General features: G+C 40.0%; 1 protein-coding gene and 1 pseudogene across 3 annotated transcripts; both read left to right on the top strand.

The window, feature by feature from the left end:
- Positions 1-1,374: 1,374 nt before the first annotated feature.
- On the top strand, positions 1,375-10,069 carry Fgg (fibrinogen gamma chain). 3 transcript variants are annotated; one of them, XM_019207994.1, is made up of 10 exons: positions 1,375-1,622; positions 1,719-1,763; positions 1,930-2,113; positions 2,227-2,320; positions 4,567-4,697; positions 4,969-5,102; positions 6,048-6,232; positions 7,610-7,887; positions 9,195-9,364; positions 9,896-10,069. In XM_019207994.1, exons 1-10 carry the CDS (start codon positions 1,545-1,547, stop codon positions 9,905-9,907), a joined length of 1,311 nt encoding a protein of 436 aa, XP_019063539.1. In that variant the 5' UTR covers positions 1,375-1,544; the 3' UTR covers positions 9,908-10,069. The 3 variants fall into 3 exon arrangements, with proteins under 3 accessions (XP_019063539.1, XP_010626242.1, XP_010626241.1); XM_010627940.2 differs by lacking the exon at positions 9,896-10,069 and adding an exon at positions 9,847-9,887; XM_010627939.2 differs by lacking the exon at positions 9,896-10,069 and having other exon boundaries at positions 9,195-9,455.
- LOC109118171 lies at positions 3,279-4,560 on the top strand (annotated as a pseudogene).
- Positions 10,070-19,841: the final 9,772 nt, after the last annotated feature.

The following is a 19,841-nucleotide window of genomic DNA, read 5'->3' on the forward strand; positions in this document are numbered from 1 at the left end:
AGCAGGAAGTGTTAAGTTGTTACGTGATTCAATTTAACTAGATTAGACAGAGGCTTTAGGAAATGGCACCAAAAGAGAAAAAGCAGCGAGGATAGGAAGAACCTATTTATGATGTTTACATTCACTTTGAAGGGATGTGGGGAGACACTGAATGTTTTTGAGTGGGTGCGCGCCATAAATAGAGCTACATTAGAGGAAGCTTTATTTGTAGGAAGATTATAGGAAGATCGCATGTGGTTTGGAGCAGACAGTGACAAAAGTGGAGGAAAGGAGAAAAGTATATGTTACCAGACTTTTAATAAGCTGGTAGTATAGTGATAAGATTAGTAATAAATAAAAAGCCGAAGAGAAAAGACAAGGAATCTGGTTCTTTAGGTTTCACATCATTATAGCAATTATTGGTTAGTTGCATAACATGAACCTTTTGTGTTTTCAATGCTAAGGATCAAACCTTGGTCCTTATGCATGTTAGGCAAGTGCTGTACCACTGAGCTACGAGTCCAGCCCAAACATTTATCTTCGTTTCAATTCAAAATGAAAAGACAGAACCAAACATTCAACTATTAGAGTCTTTTTCAGACTAGATATATTTTTCCTAAGGTAGTTCATTGACAGCAGAGGAGGAAATGAGCAATTATAAAAGTTAAGGACATTAATAATGGTGGTAATGTACAATTGTAAATTATCAGCAGGTGATGACAAATGTCTTTCCCTGAGAAAGAAGCTCTAAGGTCAGGATGAAAATGGTGGACTTTCTTTGACATCTTAGGTAGCCTCTTTCCCTCCCGCTGAAGGTCGGATATTTGGGAGGCAGATTTTCCTAGCCCCTGCTTTCCATTCTCAGAGGTTTTTCTCTGAGAAAACAAGGGGGCTCCTGGCCCATTTCACTCTGTGGCAGTGGGGTATCCTGTCAGAGAGACAATAGAGCTGGAAAGCTAAGTATGAAGGGGAAGCCTAGAATATGGCAACAGAGGCAGACAGGAATATGTATCTGGTCTCATTTTCTCCTTGGAATATGGAATTGGTGTATGCAGGAAGGCAAAGTCACCTGCTCCTACAGCCACAGGTTAAAACTAATTAATGTTACCTCACCCTTGGGCTAAGAACGGTTTTTAAATTTTGGGGGTACGGATGGCTGGGTTTGTTCTAGTAGAGGTCAGATCTCTGTTTGCAGTGTAGGCCGCGTCCGGGGTCCGGGAAGAAGTTGTGTCACACAGGCAGGCCCCTCCCTAAGAGCAGTGGCTAATGCTTCACTAGCCTTTGGAGATGATTCTGGATCAGGGAAAAAGGATTGGACTGAGCCCAAAAGGAGGAGTTTAAAGCTGTGTGCAAAATCTGGGAATCTGACTAGGCATAAGTTGGAGCCAGAATGAGGAAAAAGACACGGGAAGGACATTCCCCACCATTCTGGTAAGAAGCCCCGTGATCAGCGCTGGCCACTCACAGTCTCCACCAGCCCTGCCACTTACATAAAGGGACAAGTGGAGCCCAAGAGGTCACAGAGCTGAGAGGACAGGGCTCGGAGCTCCGGGCACCCAGTCACCATGAGTTGGTCCTTGCACTCACGGAGTTTAATTCTCTGCGTCTTCTCTCTCTTACTGCTCTCTTCAACATGCCTGGCAGTAAGTGTGCTGTTCATAAAACGTATATTTTAAGTGGGAAGCTGAAAAATAAGTAAGTCTGATAAAGTAGTGAAATATCTGTTTTTCTTTTTTTAGTATGTTGCTACCAGAGACAACTGCTGCATCTTAGATGAAAGATTTGTAAGTTTCTTTTTTTGTTATTTGCAGAATTGAAGCAATTACTTTATAAAAGCATTTGACACTTTAAAAGTTTGTAGAAATATAGCCGCAATTTTACTTTTTTCTTAAACAGGTTTTAAGTGGCGATTTTGTCAAGATGCTTAATCACTACATTCTTCTTCTTCAGGGTAGCTTCTGTCCTACCACCTGTGGTATTGCGGATTTCCTGTCCACTTACCAAACGTCTGTAGACAAGGACCTCCAGGCCTTGGAGGACATCTTGCACGATGCAGAAAACAAAACGACAGAAACCAAAGAACTGATCAAGGCGATCCAAATCAGCTATGACCCAGATAAGCCAGCAAAGCCAAGTGAGGGCCTGCACATGTTGGACGGAGGAAGTCACCCACAAAATCCTTCTGTTGTGGGTTTGTGGTCACCCTGTTTGCTAAAGTGTTTTTCTCTCTCTGATCTCACATTGCAGATGCAATTGAGACTGCTACACAGAATTCCAAAAAGATGTTGGAGGAAATTATGAAATACGAAGCACTGATTTTAACACATGACTCGAGTATTCGGTAGGCATTCTGGTTTTCATTTGCTTTCCAAGGTGGATTTAGTTTATATTTACTATTCCATGTTCAAATGAAAGTAATCTCAGGGGTTTAAACATTTTTTATAATATCCCAATGATATTGTGCTTAGGAATTTCTGCAGACAAAATTCTTTTTATAAAAATGTCAACAAATGGGTGGTAAGAAATAAACGAATAGAAGAATGATATGGACTACTAAATTATATTGAAGGGGGAGCAGAAAAACATCTAAAGAGGTTAAGTTTAACAAACTGCTGCAGAGCTCTGTGTAAATCATGTGTGCATAAACTACACTTATGTATTCTTCTCCTTTTGTGAGCAAAGCTATGTGTAATTTATGCATACATAACCTGTACACATGATTATCTATTATCCTTCACTTGTAAGCAAAAAGTCCTTGTTTCTAGCTTGCCGGGGACTTGAACTCTGCTCATAGAATCTCAGACACAGTTTTAGTCTCTCTCCCACATTTTTTCCTAAAGCTCACAGCAAAGTGAGAAACTGTGACCAGTAGTGGCTAGGGATAAGCGGCCCAGGAGGGTTGTGCTCTCTTTTGGTATAAAAAAGCCATTGTTATTATTGTCGTGATTATTATCAGTATAATCAGTATTATTATTGTCCGTCATTGAAACTGAAGGAGACTATTGTGCAGAAACTGTCTAAAACCAAGTAAAGAAAGTGGTCCAATAGTTTGTTTCTCTTTCTGTATTTCAAAGAAATAACATACAGGTTTATGCACTGTAGATAGTTCTCTATCATCTCTGAATATTTGCAAGCATGGAAACTGCAAACACAGGTTTTCACCAAAATCCCTGCAGCCTTTCCCAGTTATGTAACTAGAAAAACTAAGAAGAATGAGAAAATGTCTATTTTATTTTATATATGATAATGCCCCATATAGTTATAGACTTACATGAAGCCCACAAAAGGACCCTAAGAAGATGCATAAGGGAAAAGGAATATGGCTTCAGCACACAAGAATTACTGCTTCTGAATCCTCAGCTTTCCTCGTACCCAGCTATATCTTTCATGTAGGTTCTTAACTGCTGCCCCATGTGTAAGGTAAAAGGTACAATGACCACTTACAGTGACCTTTGTATGTTGACAATGACTTTGTTATTTGCATTCAGAATTAAGACGATTCTAGAATGAAAGACAATTCTAAGACCATTCTAAAATGGAATAAACTTCACAGAAAAAATTATATTCCTCTTTTAATTGACTTTGGGGAGGGGTTTCTAAAAACCTTAGTATTTAAATTCACTTCAATTTAGTTACATAATTTTAGTTTTCCCAAGAAGGGAGTAATTCACTAGGAAAGTGTTTTTGAAAGAATAAGGTACCATTTCTAAGAGAAAATACAGGATTACCCAAGAGCCAGTGGCATACTTTCCACTGAACGGACAGTCTCTAGCCAAAGAGAAAGTCTTCAGAGAATACAGAAGGCAAAGACAGATCCAAAGGAACTAAACAGGAGACTGAAAGATCGCCTGCCAGATTGTTCATGAAACCTGCTCCACCAAAACCTGAACCCAAGAAAAACATCTACTAAGGAAGAACCTGGAACAAAGGTTAACAGAGGTGCTAAAGGGAAGAAGGAAAAAAAGCAGGAAAAGGAAGCCACTACACCGCCTGAAAACGGTGAGCCCAAAGCTGAAGAGGCAGGAGAATGGAACCTGTGGATAACGAGGGAGAATGAATCCTCACAGAAAGTTGGGAGTGATTTTATGTACCTCCGGAGACACCTTTGAAAAGCTGTTCTTACCAAGTCTTTTGTAAATGCTGATTTTTTTTTAGGACTCTACTAGTAGGCAAACAAAATATATAAAGATGAACATTTTACCCTCTCATAGTCATGCTTTTTGGAAATTTTCATCATTATCAAGTAAAATAAATACTATCTTAATATTGGAAGCTGTGTATAGAACTGATTGAGCAGTCCATGTGTCTGCCCTAAGTATTTAGTTCTAGGCATACCGTGGTGTTTTTACTCTGCATATTTGAATTTTTTCATGCAGTTTTTCAAGAACAATAATCCGTGGTGCTTTTGTACCTAGGCTTTATGTGATTTTAATGAAACATGGATAGCTGTGGCCACCTGCTGATTATTTGTGGTTTAAAACAAAAGACTTTCTTGTCTGCCAGAAAAACCAAACAAACAAAAAACAGACAATTGATCTTCTGAAAGGAATACCTTTATCTCCTGTTCTCTTATTGTCCCATGTGTAGATTTCTGCAGGAAGTGTACAATTCCAATAACCAAAAGATCAATAACCTGAAGCAGAAGGTGGCCCAGCTGGAAGCACAGTGCCAAGAGCCGTGCAAGGACACGGTGAAAATTCATGACATCACTGGGAAAGGTGAGCCGCTGTGTTTGGGTCAAATTCATCAAAACCAGGGAGTTTGTGTGCTGGTGTGGGCAGGCGGGAATCACTGGGAAAGAATGTAGACCTTCAACCTAAGGATTCCGATTGTCCAGACTTTTCTCGAGTAGCAAGCAATAGTTTGAAAATGATGATGATATGAGACAAAAAAATATTTCTTGGGAAATGAGTCATTTACCACAGGTTCAGAGCTCATTCTGAGGTTGGCGCAGTCTTACTCGGATCTCAAACCCTTGTCCTTCTTCAGATTGTCAGGACATTGCCAACAAGGGAGCCAAGGAGAGCGGACTTTACTTCATCAAACCTCTGAAGGCTAAGCAGCAGTTCTTAGTCTACTGTGAGATCGAGGGAAATGGCAACGGATGGACTGTGCTGCAGAAGGTAGTGTTCTCCTCCCCGTGTGGACGGCATATATGCCCACCAGGCCTCCCGCGGGTGCTTTGCCTGCAAACCTTAACCCACTTAACCCTCACCGTGACCCCATGCGGTACGGATGTTGCTGTTGCCCCACTCGCAGAAGGGCAAACTGAGGCCTGAGAGGTTATGTAACTGGCCCCAGATCACACAGGTATAAGTAGCAGAGTCAGGATTTGAATCCCATCAGTCTGGTTTCAGAGTCCATGCTTTGACTCAGTTTGGTGCTGCCAAGACCGATGCCAATTCACAATGGTGCATACCCATAAAGTCCTTTAGTGGCCAAGAATAAGAAGGGGTCTCGGATCTGGGATTTAGCTCAGTGGTTCCGCCGCCTGCTTCTCAAGTGCAAGGATCCCGAGTTCGATCCCCGGTATCGAAAAAAGAAAGAAAGACATAGTAGATCAAGATCTATGCCTGCCCATTACACAGAGATGTGGCCCCTCCCTAAAAGAGGTAGCTGTGGCTCCTGCCCATGTCTGGCACCCCCTGCGGATCTAACTCTGATCTAAGGCCTTTTCTTCTACCATCCGGCACTGCTACAGTCCCTTCCTCCTCCTGCAGGGAGCGCTCAAAGGGAAAGAGCCGTCAATGCACCTCAAAGCCAAGAATCGGTCTTACCAGGCTGGAGCTCCAAAGTCCACTAGGGTCCTGTTAAAAACCTACCATTAATTTAGAATTTACCATGTGCCAGGCAGTCTTTTAAGTATTTCCTTTATGTTTTCTTCATGTAATCTTCACTGCAACCCTAAGAAGTTATCATAGTTACTTGAGGAAATAGAGGCATTTGGCCCCTTAATTGGTAGTTGATGGAATCCTACCTTCCATTTTTTTGATAGAATATTGATGATATTTCCTGTATATGAAATGATAACCTGTCCTCTCCTCTTGCTCGTGTCCTTGTGTAATTAGAGGCTCGATGGCAGTGTCAATTTCAAGAAAAACTGGATTCAGTATAAAGAAGGTTTTGGACATCTGTCTCCTACTGGCACCACAGAATTCTGGCTGGGAAATGAGAAGATTCACTTGATAAGCACACAGTCCGCTATTCCATATGTGTTAAGGGTGCAACTCAAAGACTGGAATGGCAGAACCAGGTACTGCAGAGAGAGGACTTCTAACATCTGGGATGGGCTGTTCTACCTGTCATCAGGCCCATGGCAAACAGCCTGACAGGCGCAAAAAGCATATCCAGTAGTCACCTTCCTCGGAAGTGAGATTAGTTCTCGGACCATCCAAAGAGCTGTATTATTATCAGGGTGGATCTGATTATTGTGGCATAACCTATTCACCCTGGAAACATGCAGACTCATAGCTAGTTACTGATCTTTTGATAGGTACCAGAGGCTGAGCATGAAATTAAATTTAATCTGATCCAAATAGCTGTTTCAAAAGGAAGGTATTATTATTATTATTATTACTTATTAATTATTATTAATCTCAGATGCAATCTACAGATGAACTTGCCCAAGGTTACATTGCTGGTAAATGATAGAGCTAGAACTTGAATTTGGGTAGTTGGACCTTGGATCCTGGCCTCTTCATAACTATCTTCCTTAAAGAGTGAGTCCAGCCTCTACAGATTTCCTGTTCATTGGTCACTCACTCTGTCAAATCATAGGTTGCCCTGAATTTAAACCTGCCAGCTTCTGTGGTGGTCTAGAGCTCCCTCCAGGCTCAGAGATATATGGAGACTGTGAAAAACAGCTAACCCTCTTGTTATTCTTTTGAAACAATGAAGTATATTTTTTAACCCAAAAAGTGTCATACTCAGTGGACCTTCTTCTATGCAAATATCTCCCATTTCCCAAGTTCAGAGAGTAGGAAAGAGGGTAAAGATTTTCTGAACATCCCTGCTCATTCAGCAAGGCCCTATTCCCTCCACTCCACAGAATGATAGCTTCTTTTGCCATTGCTCCCAGAGGAGAGTCTCTCCTACTCCTCATGTTTTGTGGACCATGGGGGGATGGCCTTTGTTTCCATGATGTCCTAGCAAACCTTCCTTCTTGCCACTACCACATGCCTTGGGAAGGATAAACCCTGTGAGGACCTTAGGCTTCAAGTGATATGAGCAGCTAATGGAGCTGTATCTCCTTGTGACCTGGTGCATTAATTAATGGTGACTCACCACTGGATAATTACTATAATTCTCTAATGTGTGTGCAATGCTAAAAATTGGAATGAAAATAGGAAGTGAGACATTAGTCTGATTTACCTGTACATTTTCATTTAACATGAAGACCCTATAAGTAAAAAAAACTCAAGTAGGTGAAGCTTTTAGTTTTCACGGGGATGCCTGGAAGGCTGCTAGCCCCAGCCTTGGTGGTCCCATAGTCCTGGACTAGTTCGCATATCCATTCTTCATGCCAGATCTACAAAAAGCTTTTCTGAGTGGAGTGTGAAACTTGCGGGGGGATCTTGTGAGATTCCCGAGGAAGGCTCATTACAAGATGCCGCTGTTCCTTACTTCACAGTACTGCGGACTACGCCATGTTCAAGCTGGGGCCGGAGGCTGACAAATACCGTCTGACCTATGCCTACTTCATTGGGGGAGATGCTGGTGATGCCTTTGATGGCTACGATTTTGGCGATGATCCTAGTGACAAATTCTTCACATCCCACAATGGCATGCAGTTCAGCACTTGGGATAACGACAATGATAAATTTGATGGCAACTGTGCAGAACAGGATGGATCTGGTTGGTGGATGAACAAGTGTCATGCTGGCCACCTCAACGGAATTTATTACCCAGGTATGGCATTCTTCTCAGGTTCTGAATTAATTTATAGTACATAGTTAATAAAAGGTAGTGAATACATGTACAGAATGAATAATAGTCAAGACTTAATTCCAAAGCTCTTTATTTGAAACCAGAGTTGCATAATACCAAGCTTATGCTTAAAATGGTCCCCTATCCAAGACTTCTACCTGCTGTGAAATATCCAGTGGTTTGTCATTTTGCCCGAAATTGTCACAGTCAGAGTTGGGACTTTGGGTTAACTGTAGCCATACTTTGCATGTGATCTAGATGGACTGGCAGAGATTGTGTTTGTTAGCACATTAGCCTGGCTCCGTTTCTCATGAGCTGTGTGTCAGACACAACCAGTGAGCAGCAAGCAGGTGCCAGGAGAGATGCACTAAAGAGCACAGAAGTACTGCTAAGGGCTGGGGCTATGGCAGCTTGACACGTGGGGATCACAGACTACTTTTAGGCTTGGGGAGGCTCTGGTTTCTGTAAGGCTGGCATGGTTTGGAATACTGCTTTCCGTTACTGCTAAAGGGTTCATTGGGAAGCACAAGCTATGCCCGCTCTTCTCGTCTCCCTATGAGCAGCCTTACCTCCTGAGGGCACAGTCCTAGTGAATGACCAACTTGGAGTCTTCTCAAAGCCTGTTTCAAGTAAACTTCTGGTTTCTACAACATTCCTTAATTGGAGAAATACACCATCCATACAATTAGCAGAAACTCAGGGAAGATGCTGGATCCATATGACACAGAGTTACCTTGTTGATAACCTATAGTCCACTTCAGTATCAGACTTCCAAAATTACATGCACTCTGTTGCCCAGGGACTAGAAAGCCAATCAACTTAGCCTCCACTTTATAATGGAGGTGTAAAATAGCATTCCAGAACCATCTGGAAAGTTCCTCATGGTCTCTTCAATTAACCAGTAAATTATGTTGTGAGATAATCAGACTGCCAGATCAGGAATGGTGTGGCTCCTGCTATTCTCACTTGCCTGAGGAAAGATTGTCCTCAATAGCTGAGTTCAGGAAAGCTAAGCACAGGGAGAGAGACCAAGTGGAGGACTCTGGAGTTCTAGCCCTATGTTAGTAGTGGTGTAACCATGAAACACAACTCAGATGTAAGGGGTTGATTAACAGTGATCATTTTAATTACACACTGAGATTCTAGGAATCTTTAGGGATATTTTGGTTGGTATGTACTGCTATAAAGTTGATGTGACTGGCAGTGCACTTTGTAACAGGTAGTCTTCACAGATTTCTGCGATATGGAAATGCAAGAGCAGTGTCATGAACACTTCCCCTTTGTTTTAGGTGGCACTTACTCAAAAGCGTCTACTCCTAATGGTTATGATAATGGCATTATCTGGGCCACCTGGAAATCCCGCTGGTATTCCATGAAGGAAACCACTATGAAGATAATACCATTCAACAGACTCTCCATTGGAGAAGGCCAGCAGCATCAAATGGGAGGAACCAAACAGGTCAGCCCAGACCACCTTGTTGAAGTAGAGTACAGCTAAGTCAGTGGCCTTGCAGAGAATCAACTCCTAATGTCTACTGACCCACACAAAATGTCAGAAATTTTCTAAATTCCTTCCTATCTTCTCTTGCTATATTTGTTAATTTTAATTCTCCTTAATGGATATTTAGCCCTAAATGGAAATTAAAACTACCTTTGGACTGTGTTCCCAAATCAGTTTTTATGTTTATTTGAGAAGACAATAGTTTAAGTTATTTCTTAAATGTGTAAAAATAAAATTATTGGCTTTTTTACATTGTTATGGTCCCTTGTCATTTTTATCTTGATGTTTTTGATATCATTTCTTTAAAATTTTAGTAAATGCTGATAAAATGGGAAATTTTAGAGTTTAAACTATTTTCGTATATGCATTCATATTTAATTCTTACTGAACAGAAAGAGGTATATCTTTTTAATGTATTTTTGTTTGTTATATATTCATAGGCTGGAGACATTTAAAAGACATTTTCAAAAGTGATTTGCTTTTTTAAAGGACTTTATCTGAAGAGAGAAACAGAATATTTTTCCTATGGGACAATGGACTTTCAAAGCCTCACTTCATTTTAAGAATAAACTAAACTCATGTTGAAAACTCCATTGACAGTTTTATGCTGGTGATAATTTATCTATGTGCATTTCAATAAACCTTGTGTTTCCTAAGAATAGATATATGGTATCTTTTATTGGCCATCCTTTGTCATCAGTTTGGCTATCACAGTGGGGCAGTCATCAGTTGTGTCTGAGTTCTCACTTCCTGCTAAACATCGCACTTGATGCTTGTGCCTCAGGGAAACACAAAGGAAAAGAAAAAAAATCATGGCTCTTGCCCTCTGGGGGTTAGGAGGCATCCAGAGTGCAAGGACCCGGAGAGACATTCTCACACAGGCACAGAAGCACAAGTCACCGTCGCATGACTGCAAGACATGAGACACAAGGGCAGCAGGAGGCAGACAGCTGCTGAGGCCACTCCACACACTGGCCATCGTGTGTGGACACTGCGAGGACCGGTACAGTGGTGGGACAGTCTTTGCAGTCTCACTGGTGAACTGGAAGGTGAGCAGTGTGCGGGACTGTTTTCATTTGGAACCAGAGATATTCAGATTTTTGGCAGTTTGAGTCCAAAACTTGCTAGCTTTCTAAGGAGCAGCCAAGTCTGTGTACCTCGGCATCAGATTGACTATGTAAAATGCCGAGTTAATATGAAGGAAAGCTCTCGTTATGCCAAAGTCCTAAGCTTGGGCTATATATTCTCATCTTTTTCAATTTCTTTTCTAATTCTCACTGCCTAGTTCTCAGGAATCCTGATTTTTAAATGCCCGATAGTGGAAGTAAAACAAAAACAAAAAAATAAACGAACAACTCCAGAAAATGACCTCTGGGGCGTATTTGAGTTTTTGTAAGCCGCTGGGAAAAGGAGCGCGGATTCATCGCTTGCTGTGCTCATTTGCTCAGGCACACTGAGCGCTCACTCACGCAGTGACCCTCTCTTTGTTGCGTGCCTTCCTTGCAGCAGCCACTGTGCTGGGCATGGAGACTCCAGCTCATCGTGCCCTCAGCATCCTCCTCATCCTTAGCTCTGCTTTCCCCCTTAGTTCTGACGCTCCCGAGTGACTCCTCCTCCAGTCTCCTCCGTTCTTTCCTCCCCATATGGAGTTATTGACCAAGCCCGTCAAGTCTACCTCTTATGTACTTGTTCTGCCATTTCCTTCATCGAGTCAACTGCCACCACTCTCGGGTAGGTCAGTGGCAACAGCCTCCTTCCCTTCCTTTGCTTGGATCCAGCCTTGCCTGCTTCCACCTTGTCAGGTTCAAAACTATAGTGCTTCTAAAATCAGAGTTAAACAGGGCACCCTTTGTGGATCCATAACATCCGTTGAGGGAGCAATCTGGTGATAAATAGGAAGAATTCTAAATATTTGTGCCTGGATGTAGTACTATCACAGCACGATGTCTTACAAAACAAGGGCCAAGGGTGTAGCTCAGCAGAGCATGTGCTAAGCATGCATAAGGCTGTAGGTTCAATCCTAGCACAAAAAAAATCACCTAGTTAAATTTAAATGAAAATAACAATTGTATATATATAAATATATATATATATAAAAGTGCAGCTATAAATTTAATGATAGTGAAACACTTAACAGTAGAAAAATGGATAACCATGGCGGTTAGAGTACAATGATTGTATAATATTTCTTCATAAACAAGGAAATATTTAAAGATAATACATAAACTTTAACATGAAAAAGTAATTGTTGAGTGATAATTATGTAAGAAGCATATATGCATATGTATTTGTTCTCTAGTATGACATGTAATAAAAATACTAAAACAAAATAAATGTAAACAAGTCCAAACATTTCGCTTCTTTCTCATGAGCACTTATCCAGTGTTCTATGTGAAATATCAGAAGTAACATTTTTCACAGAGCATTCCAGACCTCTGTGTGGGGGTCCTGTGTACATAACTGCTCTGTTGTACAAGCCAACATCTATGGGAAGGAAAGGACTCCTAACTTTTTCTTTAAATACCTTTGTATAATTTGACTTGTTACAATGAGCACATTTTAATTCTGTAGTTCATTATAAAAACCAGAAAGAGACTAACTTCAAATTCCCACTTGCTTAGGAATAAATATCTAGAGGTGAGCATCAGGGGGCTACTGTTTAAGAAATAAAGCATGAAAAATACTTCCAGGCAGAAGTGGATCTTGTCTTCACAAGGTAGAAATTGAAAAGATTATCTTGAAAATCAATCAAATATCTACTTTAAAATGAAGAGTCCTCGGAGAGACAGACCATTTTTCTTCAGCACTCCAATTGGAGTTAAGTCTTGCTCATCTCTTCCTTTTGCTTTTCCAAGTGTATAAAATCTCAACTTACTGCAAATTAGGCAGACGGAACAAAAGCTGACTTGGAGGGTCTCACATTTTGAAAAACCTGCAGAGAGAAACTGGCAAGAAGAACGGGACTAGGGTTGTAGCTAAGTGGTAGAGCGCTTGCACTTGCAAAGACCCTGGGTTCCACCCCTAGTACAACAAGAAAAGCAGACCTGTAATCCCAGCATTCTGGAAGCTGAAGCAGAAGGATCAAAACTGAAGCCCAGCCTGGATGATGTTGAGACTTAGCAAGAATCTATCTCAAAATAAATCACAAAAGAAAGAAAAGGGGATAGGGTATAGTTCAGTGTGAAGGCCCTAGGCCCAATCCCCAGCACACACACACAAAAAAGTTCTGGTACCAGGATTTCAAGTCATATTGCTACAGGGCAGCACTCTTAAGTCAGTAGACAGGAACAATGTCCAAATATCAACTTGTGAAATGTTTACAAATTGACTTCTGAAATGTAGCTTTTTTCAATTCTTCTTAAGTTTAATAGTTATGGTTAAAGGTTATGTTTCAGGTGTGTGGTCAGGTTGAAAGTGAGTGGAAAGGAAGAAATGTAAGTGTAGACTGCATGTTTGACATCTTTCCAGGATCTTGAGCTCTTTCACTCTGACTCTAACCAGATATAAACTAGCCAAGGGCTTTATACTAGACACCTAGTATAATAGAGGTGAAAACCAAAGCACTCACTTAACCCTGGGGAAAACACATCTACTGATGATTTCTTATCAGTTTAATAAAGCTGAGAAAGAAAGTGAGAGGAAAATTGTTTAAAATAGTAACAGGAATCAAAGTACATGAAAAATAAATTGGTGAAAGTGACGCAGAGGGCTGGGGATTTAGCTCAGTGATGCCACCACCTGCCTTGCAAGCACAAGGTTCCGAGTTCAATTCCTGATACCAAAGGCGGAGGGGGGGGAGAAAGAGACACAGAGTGGAGAAAAGACTGTTAAATTTCATTTGCCTCTTTGTGTGTGCATGTGTGTGTGTGTGTGTATGCGCAAAAGTTGAGCTAATCATCCTCAAACACCATTCTCATGGCTCTATGCTTGATGGGCTCTCTCTCTCTCCTCTCTCTCTCAAGGGGTGAAACCCAGGGCCTTCACACTGACTACATCATCAGCCTTTTTTATTTTTTACTTTTAGACCAACTCTTGCTGAGTCAATAAATTACTCTGACTATATTTGAACTTTTGATCCTCTTGATCCTCCTGCCTCAGCTTTCCAGAGCACTGAGATTACAAGCATGCCCCATTGTGTCCAGCCTGGATTAGCCTCTTGATTGACTGATTCTCATTTATTCACATTTCCTTTCTTTCCTATCCTCTTTAGCAAACAACCTTTCTAATAAGTTTAAGATGTATTTCTTTATTTGTTTGCATTTTTGTTAATCATGCATTGGTGTGTGCATTTTTAGATTGCAGAAGTAGCATTGAACTGTGTCAGTATTAGACCCGAAGTTCATTGTTATTGGTCTGAATTCAGCACAAAAGGAAGAATCAGCATGCAGAAACTTTGTTTGCTTTGCCCTTTTTCTGAATATATGTATTAAAATTTTTGCCTTTTGAATGTAGTAACAAAAATTGAGCCTAAATTTTGCATATTCTCATTTTTGTCGTTTCTCAAGTAATTACTGTATTTTATAAAATGATAGATTTGTGAGTGAATCAAATTTTTAATAAAACTTGTCCTTTGCCATAAATACTTTGAGGATAACAGGCAAGGTCTTCTTTGTCCTTATTACTTGTGTGTGTGTGTGTGTGTGTGTGTGTGGTGCTGGGGATGAAACCCAGCTCTCCTGCACACTAGGTAACTTCTCTGTCTACAACTGAGCCACCCTCCAGTCCCACTTTTTTTTTCTTATGCAACACAGTTACTTATTTTTTGGTTTAATGGCAATTTATTATTTACATTTATTATACCCATACAATGTATTTAGGCTTCAAACCTTAGGCTTTGTAGTTTCCTGTTTTCTGAAGCAGTTACTCTTCAGAGGTTGTCCTTCTGTTTGGTCCTTCACAGAGCCTCTCTTGGTGGCAGGAGCCAAGCTCCTGGTGCTGATCTCTCTGCCAGCAAAAATTAACTTGTGTAATAATCAAAAGGCTGCTCAGTGAGCCAGTGGTTCTGGAACCTGAAAAGTAGTGATCCTAACATTTTCACTCGTTATCTAAAATTTTTATTAGTATATTTTTGTAATATATGATGGGGGGTTGGTACATTTACATATCACATCAGGAGCCTTTTTACTTCCCCTCCCCTCCCTCCCTGCCTTTTCTTCCATCCTCAGATACCCCTCCTGGTTTCTCTTACATGAGAAACCTAAAGTATAAATAATTTAAAGAGAAAAGTAAAAGAAAAATGATCATATATAGGGAGGTTTTGTGGAGACGGGAAGGAAATAGTGCTGTATTTTTAAGGTCTGTGTACAACTTGAGTGTTTTATACGTTCCCTCTTTTTTTTTTTTTTGGACCAGGGATTTAACTCAGGACCTTGCACTTACAAGGCAGGCAGTGGAAGCTCTGAGCTAAATCCTTGGCCCATCCCTCATTCTGTTTTGAGGCTAAGGTTTATAAAGTGAATGTTACTTGTTTTCAAAGTTTGTGATTTTTAAAAATGTTTTACGTTAGTATCTAAATTATGACATTACTGTTAGAACACATAGCTCTGATGATAAGGATTAAAAATAGTCATTGGCCTTTGAGCCTAAGCTTTGGCCCAGATGGTGCTGTTGGCCAGTCCTCGTCACTGATCCTGGGTCCGACTGTCAGAATCAGGAGAACTCTGCTTGGTAGCGGTTCAGAAGGTTTCTGGTAAGGAGGGCTGGCAAAGCTTTGTTCAAGCTGTTGCTCACTTCCGGGTCATTGGGAAATAACTGAAGGCAGAAAACTGAGGTAAACTCAGGACCGTGAAACTTTATCAGCTCTACAACTGGGTCAAAAATGTGTTTCCCAAGTCCAGACTCTGGACCTCTCAGTCCTTGCTGTCATTTCCCAGTTCCTCACCCACATTTTCTTTCACGAGCAACTTGAGAAGCAGGCAGTGACCCCAGGGAGCTGGAGAGAACTTGCCCAAAATTTCTGTTGGTTCTCCCTAAATAAACAGAACAGGGCAGATTCCACTCTGTTGAAAGTGGCTTCTTACAAATCCTCAGGGACAAATAGTTAAAATGTGACTAAAAAATAAAATATAAAGAGCTAACATTGAAGGGACCTTGGACTGGAAATGTTTTCTTTTATAATTTGCTTTCCTTACACCACAAAGCTATGGTAGGACTTCAGTGAGATAAGATATGAAATGCTCCAGATACAAGAGAATAAAAAGAAAATATAGTTATTTTTTGTCCTTAGGATTTGTACTTCTGTGTGGCATTTTGAGTTGAAATATTGGTTAGACTTTTTAATATCAGTTTATAACTTAATGTGTTTTGCTTTTATTTTTAATAAAATTTAAATTTTATATTTAGAGAAAAGTATACTACATATGTGTTCCCTATACGAGCACCCAGTTTCCTTTAGTGTGAGCAGCTTTCATCACTAAGGACAAATTCTGGTGCATGACCCTGGCCTAACTGCTCTCTTTATTCCCACTTCACTCATTTTCACACTACTGTCCTTTTCTTGTTCAGAATTCCATCCAGGATACCATGTTACACTCATCATCACACGTCTTCAGCCATGTTTGGTCTGTAGTTTTTAGTCCTTCGTATTTTATGCCCACAACAAGGTAGAGGAGTCTATTCCGGCATGCTTGTCGGGAACTTTGTAAAATATTATTATAGGTAACTGAATTGGTCAGAGAGGGACTGGGCCCTCAAGGAATTCAGCACAATAAGTAGAGACATCAGAGTTGTGGCTGGAGGCCAATCTGAAGAAAGCTAGGCCTCAGAATGGGGAAGCAGTAACGCGACCTGTGTGTCTCCCTGGGGATGAACAGCACCTTAAGATTGTGCTGCAATTAGTCCCACCCAATCCAGTGGGCCCAGAAAAGTGTGAGACACAAAGGTAGGTGACAGAACACTGGACCTGTCCCCCTCTCTGTTTCCTAAATATCTGCTCTTTCCATGTACCCTTGCGACATGACTCGTTTTGCTATTGGGTCAATAAATTCCCTACTGGATCAGTAAATCTAGAGAAAGCACATTACATGTAAGTCTGAAAAATGGCTGAATTGCCCTTGCTAACTGCTTAGTGGGAGCTTGACTGTGTGTGCTCAAGTAAAAGGCCATGAAATTTAACCTAATTATAAAAAAGAATTATTATATTTTTGGAATACGGTAGATTTTAATTCTGAAAATGTTTTGAAAATTATTCATTTTAATGGCTAGTAATCTGAAGACAGTTTCTATAGTAAGAAATTGGTAGATTTCTTTCCTGAACAAGATTACAGGGAAATACTGTATAAAAGAATCTAGCAAGAGCCCCCCCAAACTAAAATAAAAACACTTTAGTATCTCTTTTCCACTTAAGTGTAGTTCAGAATCACATATGTGTATTCAAGGACGTTCTCATGTTCTTTCTTCAGCTATACCTTCCAAGGAAACTATCTGAGAGCTAGGGTAGAAACGTCCCTTTAGTCACTCTTCCGTAGATTACTGTGCCACCTCGATGACCTTTCATGGGAAGTAGCTAGGCAATAATACACTTTTGCAAGACCCTTGGAACGCATGAGACAGGCAGAGCAAACACCATGCACAAAGTTAAGTGGCCTTGTCGATGTTTTCCTGTGAGGCCTTATATAGACCGCTCACTTGTCAACCAGCAGAAGCCTGCAAGGTATTTACAAATGAAAAAAATCGCCATAGTTTTTAAGATTTTGGCATTTTGAAATTTAGAAAATATTTTTTGGACTTTCCAAACATGGATTTGATGATCCTTTAAAATAAGTGTTTCCTCTTGAAGTAGCACTATCTTCTCATCATTAGGATAACAGTAAATGTGAAGATTCATGTAGATTTTTATGATAGAAAACCCAAAGAGTAATGTTTTAGATGCATCTTACATTTTTGAGACCTGAATTAAATCTGACATTTACAGGGATGTTTTATACAAAATGTAACCCAAAGCAGGCAAAAATAATGCATCACTCTCTGCTCTGCACTCTGACAGCACTCAGAATGTGTCTAACATAACTTTTTCTATGTTTTATGTTAAATGACATAGCATTGCAGCTACTCATTGTTTGGAATTCCAATAAAAGACTATTTTATATTGTTTTAACCAAATTCCTAGGTGTGTATCTATTTGACTCGTTCGCCAATTGGAAGCCACTTAACGTAAAAGATTGTATTTTTTGTCTATCTGAAGTCTGAACAAACAATATATTCATAATAGGTGCTTCTTATATTTAAACCAATCAACACATGAATGACCTCCTCTCAGAACTTGCTACACTTAACATAAATTGGTAAAAAATGGAATGTTTCTTACTTTCATAGGCAATAGACCATGGGAAAAAACATTTTATTTGAGAGAAAGCTATTGTTCTGTTTTTTTGTTTCACTTTGTATTTTTAAGTTGTATGCACACAACAACAAACATCTAAATGATTGGTTATATATTTTCTGTGAGGAATAGATATAATTTAAGACTGAAGCATAACTATAGCTATGTAATTTTTATTATTTCTGTATATTTTCTATATCATACAAATAAAAACTGTTATAGTTCTTCTAGGTGCCATGAAATAACAAATGGGCAAATTCCTGTATTCATATATTTTCAATGGATGAAATATTTTATCAATTTCAAAAGGATAAATAAATAAATTTCCCTCAGTAGAGCTCAGGAAAATAGCACAATCACTTCTAGACAAAGGGCAACAGCAAGTTGTAATTTAAGTCACTAAAAATTTCTTAAATTTTTTCCTTTTTTTTTTTTGCCCTTGAAAAGATATCTGTATTGTCCCATGGTTTTTAAAATGACACCTCTTATATGATTTGCTGCCTATTAACCTGCATGGATTCATTCACAAACAAAACCTGCTCCCCAAAACTTACAACACAGTGTGCTCATTGAGTGGAGCCAGATCAAGCATCCACAAAAGTGCTATGTGAGGGAATCAGAGCATGAGAGAAGACAAATCATCTTTGTATCATGGGACATTTAGAACCCTAAAAGCTTTTATTTCTATTATACTGTGCATGTCCAACATTTGATAGAAATCATTTATATAATCCTCATTATTTTATACAGTCCAATTATCCTCCAAAATAAATATTGGCATTCTGTTTTGCAGGTAAGTAAACCATGTCAGAGAATTTAAATAGCTTGCCCATATTACTTAGCTGGAATCTCATTCATTCCCATGAAACCAGCTGTCCATACACCACCCTGCACTGTTGTGTTGTCTAGGAGTGATAAAGGACATGGGGGAAAAATAAAGCAGGGCTGGGATCAGTGGGAGTGGCTGTCCCAAGGCGAGAGGCGGTTCCTCTGAGGAGGTGCCACTTGAGCAGAGGCTTGGGTGAATTAAAGAGTTCAGATCCTTGAGTTCTTTGCTACATCCTGTTCATTTCCCATAAGGGGCATTTCCTGTGAATACAGGAAAACACCAGAGGTCCAGCCTGGCCGTTCTGTCTTTGCATTATGTTTTTTTGGAGGAGTAATCATGTGTGACTATAATCTAGGTTTCCATGGAACCAGGACACGGCCCCAGGGCCCCTCTGAACTCTATAGCTGTCTCTAGAAAGATCAGCTGCAATTGCCTCCTAAATTCTAGAGGGCTGACAAGGAACCTCCCCTAGTTTAGGAGGGCGCTGCCCTGCCCTCTTCCTGGATCCATTTATAAGGCTTCATGTGCCCGTAGCAGGTCAGCTTTGCAACAGTGGAACACCCGAAGGAATGCTTTTATGATCACTGTGGATCCTTTTGGAGAGACTATAAACATGAATGAAATAGTCCCATTTTCAAGAGTATGAGCTAGTACAGGAAATGAACAATATTCCCACGCTGACAGAATCTAGGAGATAGTCCATGGAAGTACCCGAGGCATAAGAGATTGCTTGTACTTGGAGAGATTGAATCAGGTACCCAGAGAAAGGGCTGGCAAAGTGTTCAGCACCTAAATACCCTATAAATAGTAGCTATTATAACTATCAGGATTGGCTTAATGTAGGAAGTAAAATCGGAGCCAAGCTAGGATTGATAAATTACAGCTACAGGCCAGATAAATTACAGGAAACCCTATTAAGTTTGAATTTCAGATATACAACAAATATAATTTTATGTAAGTACATCTCAAATATTGTATAAGATATACTTAGATTAAAACATAGTCACTGCTTATCCAAAATTCAAATTTAACTGGGCATCTGGTATTTTAATTTGGTAAAGGTGATAAATGTAAGCTAGTTTTTTTTTTGGGGGGGTTCATTTAAGTATAATAAGCAACAACAATAAAAATTTGCCGAGTGTGGTGGTGCACATCTATTATCCTAGCACTCTGGGAGGATGAGGCAGGAAGATTACAAGTGTGAACCCATCTTGGGCAACAGTGAGACCTGTCTCAAAAAGAAAAGATTCTTTTTTTAACAAAAGATTTTTTTCAAGGCTAAAGAT

The sequence above is a fragment of the Fukomys damarensis genome, unplaced genomic scaffold (genome assembly GCF_012274545.1).
Source record: "Fukomys damarensis isolate Sample0158 unplaced genomic scaffold, DMR_v1.0_HiC HiC_scaffold_38, whole genome shotgun sequence".
In the NCBI taxonomy this organism is placed as follows: domain Eukaryota; kingdom Metazoa; phylum Chordata; class Mammalia; order Rodentia; family Bathyergidae; genus Fukomys; species Fukomys damarensis.

Bases quoted from the DNA above. Each gene is read 5' to 3' on its own strand.
- Fgg (XM_010627939.2), top strand. From the start codon at position 1,545: ATGAGTTGGTCCTTGCACTCACGGAGTTTAATTCTCTGCGTCTTCTCT. The intron at 1,764-1,929 runs GTAAGTTTCTTT...CTTCTTCTTCAG, and splicing joins GCATCTTAGATGAAAGATTT to GGTAGCTTCTGTCCTACCAC. The intron at 6,233-7,609 runs GTACTGCAGAGA...CTTACTTCACAG, and splicing joins GACTGGAATGGCAGAACCAG to TACTGCGGACTACGCCATGT.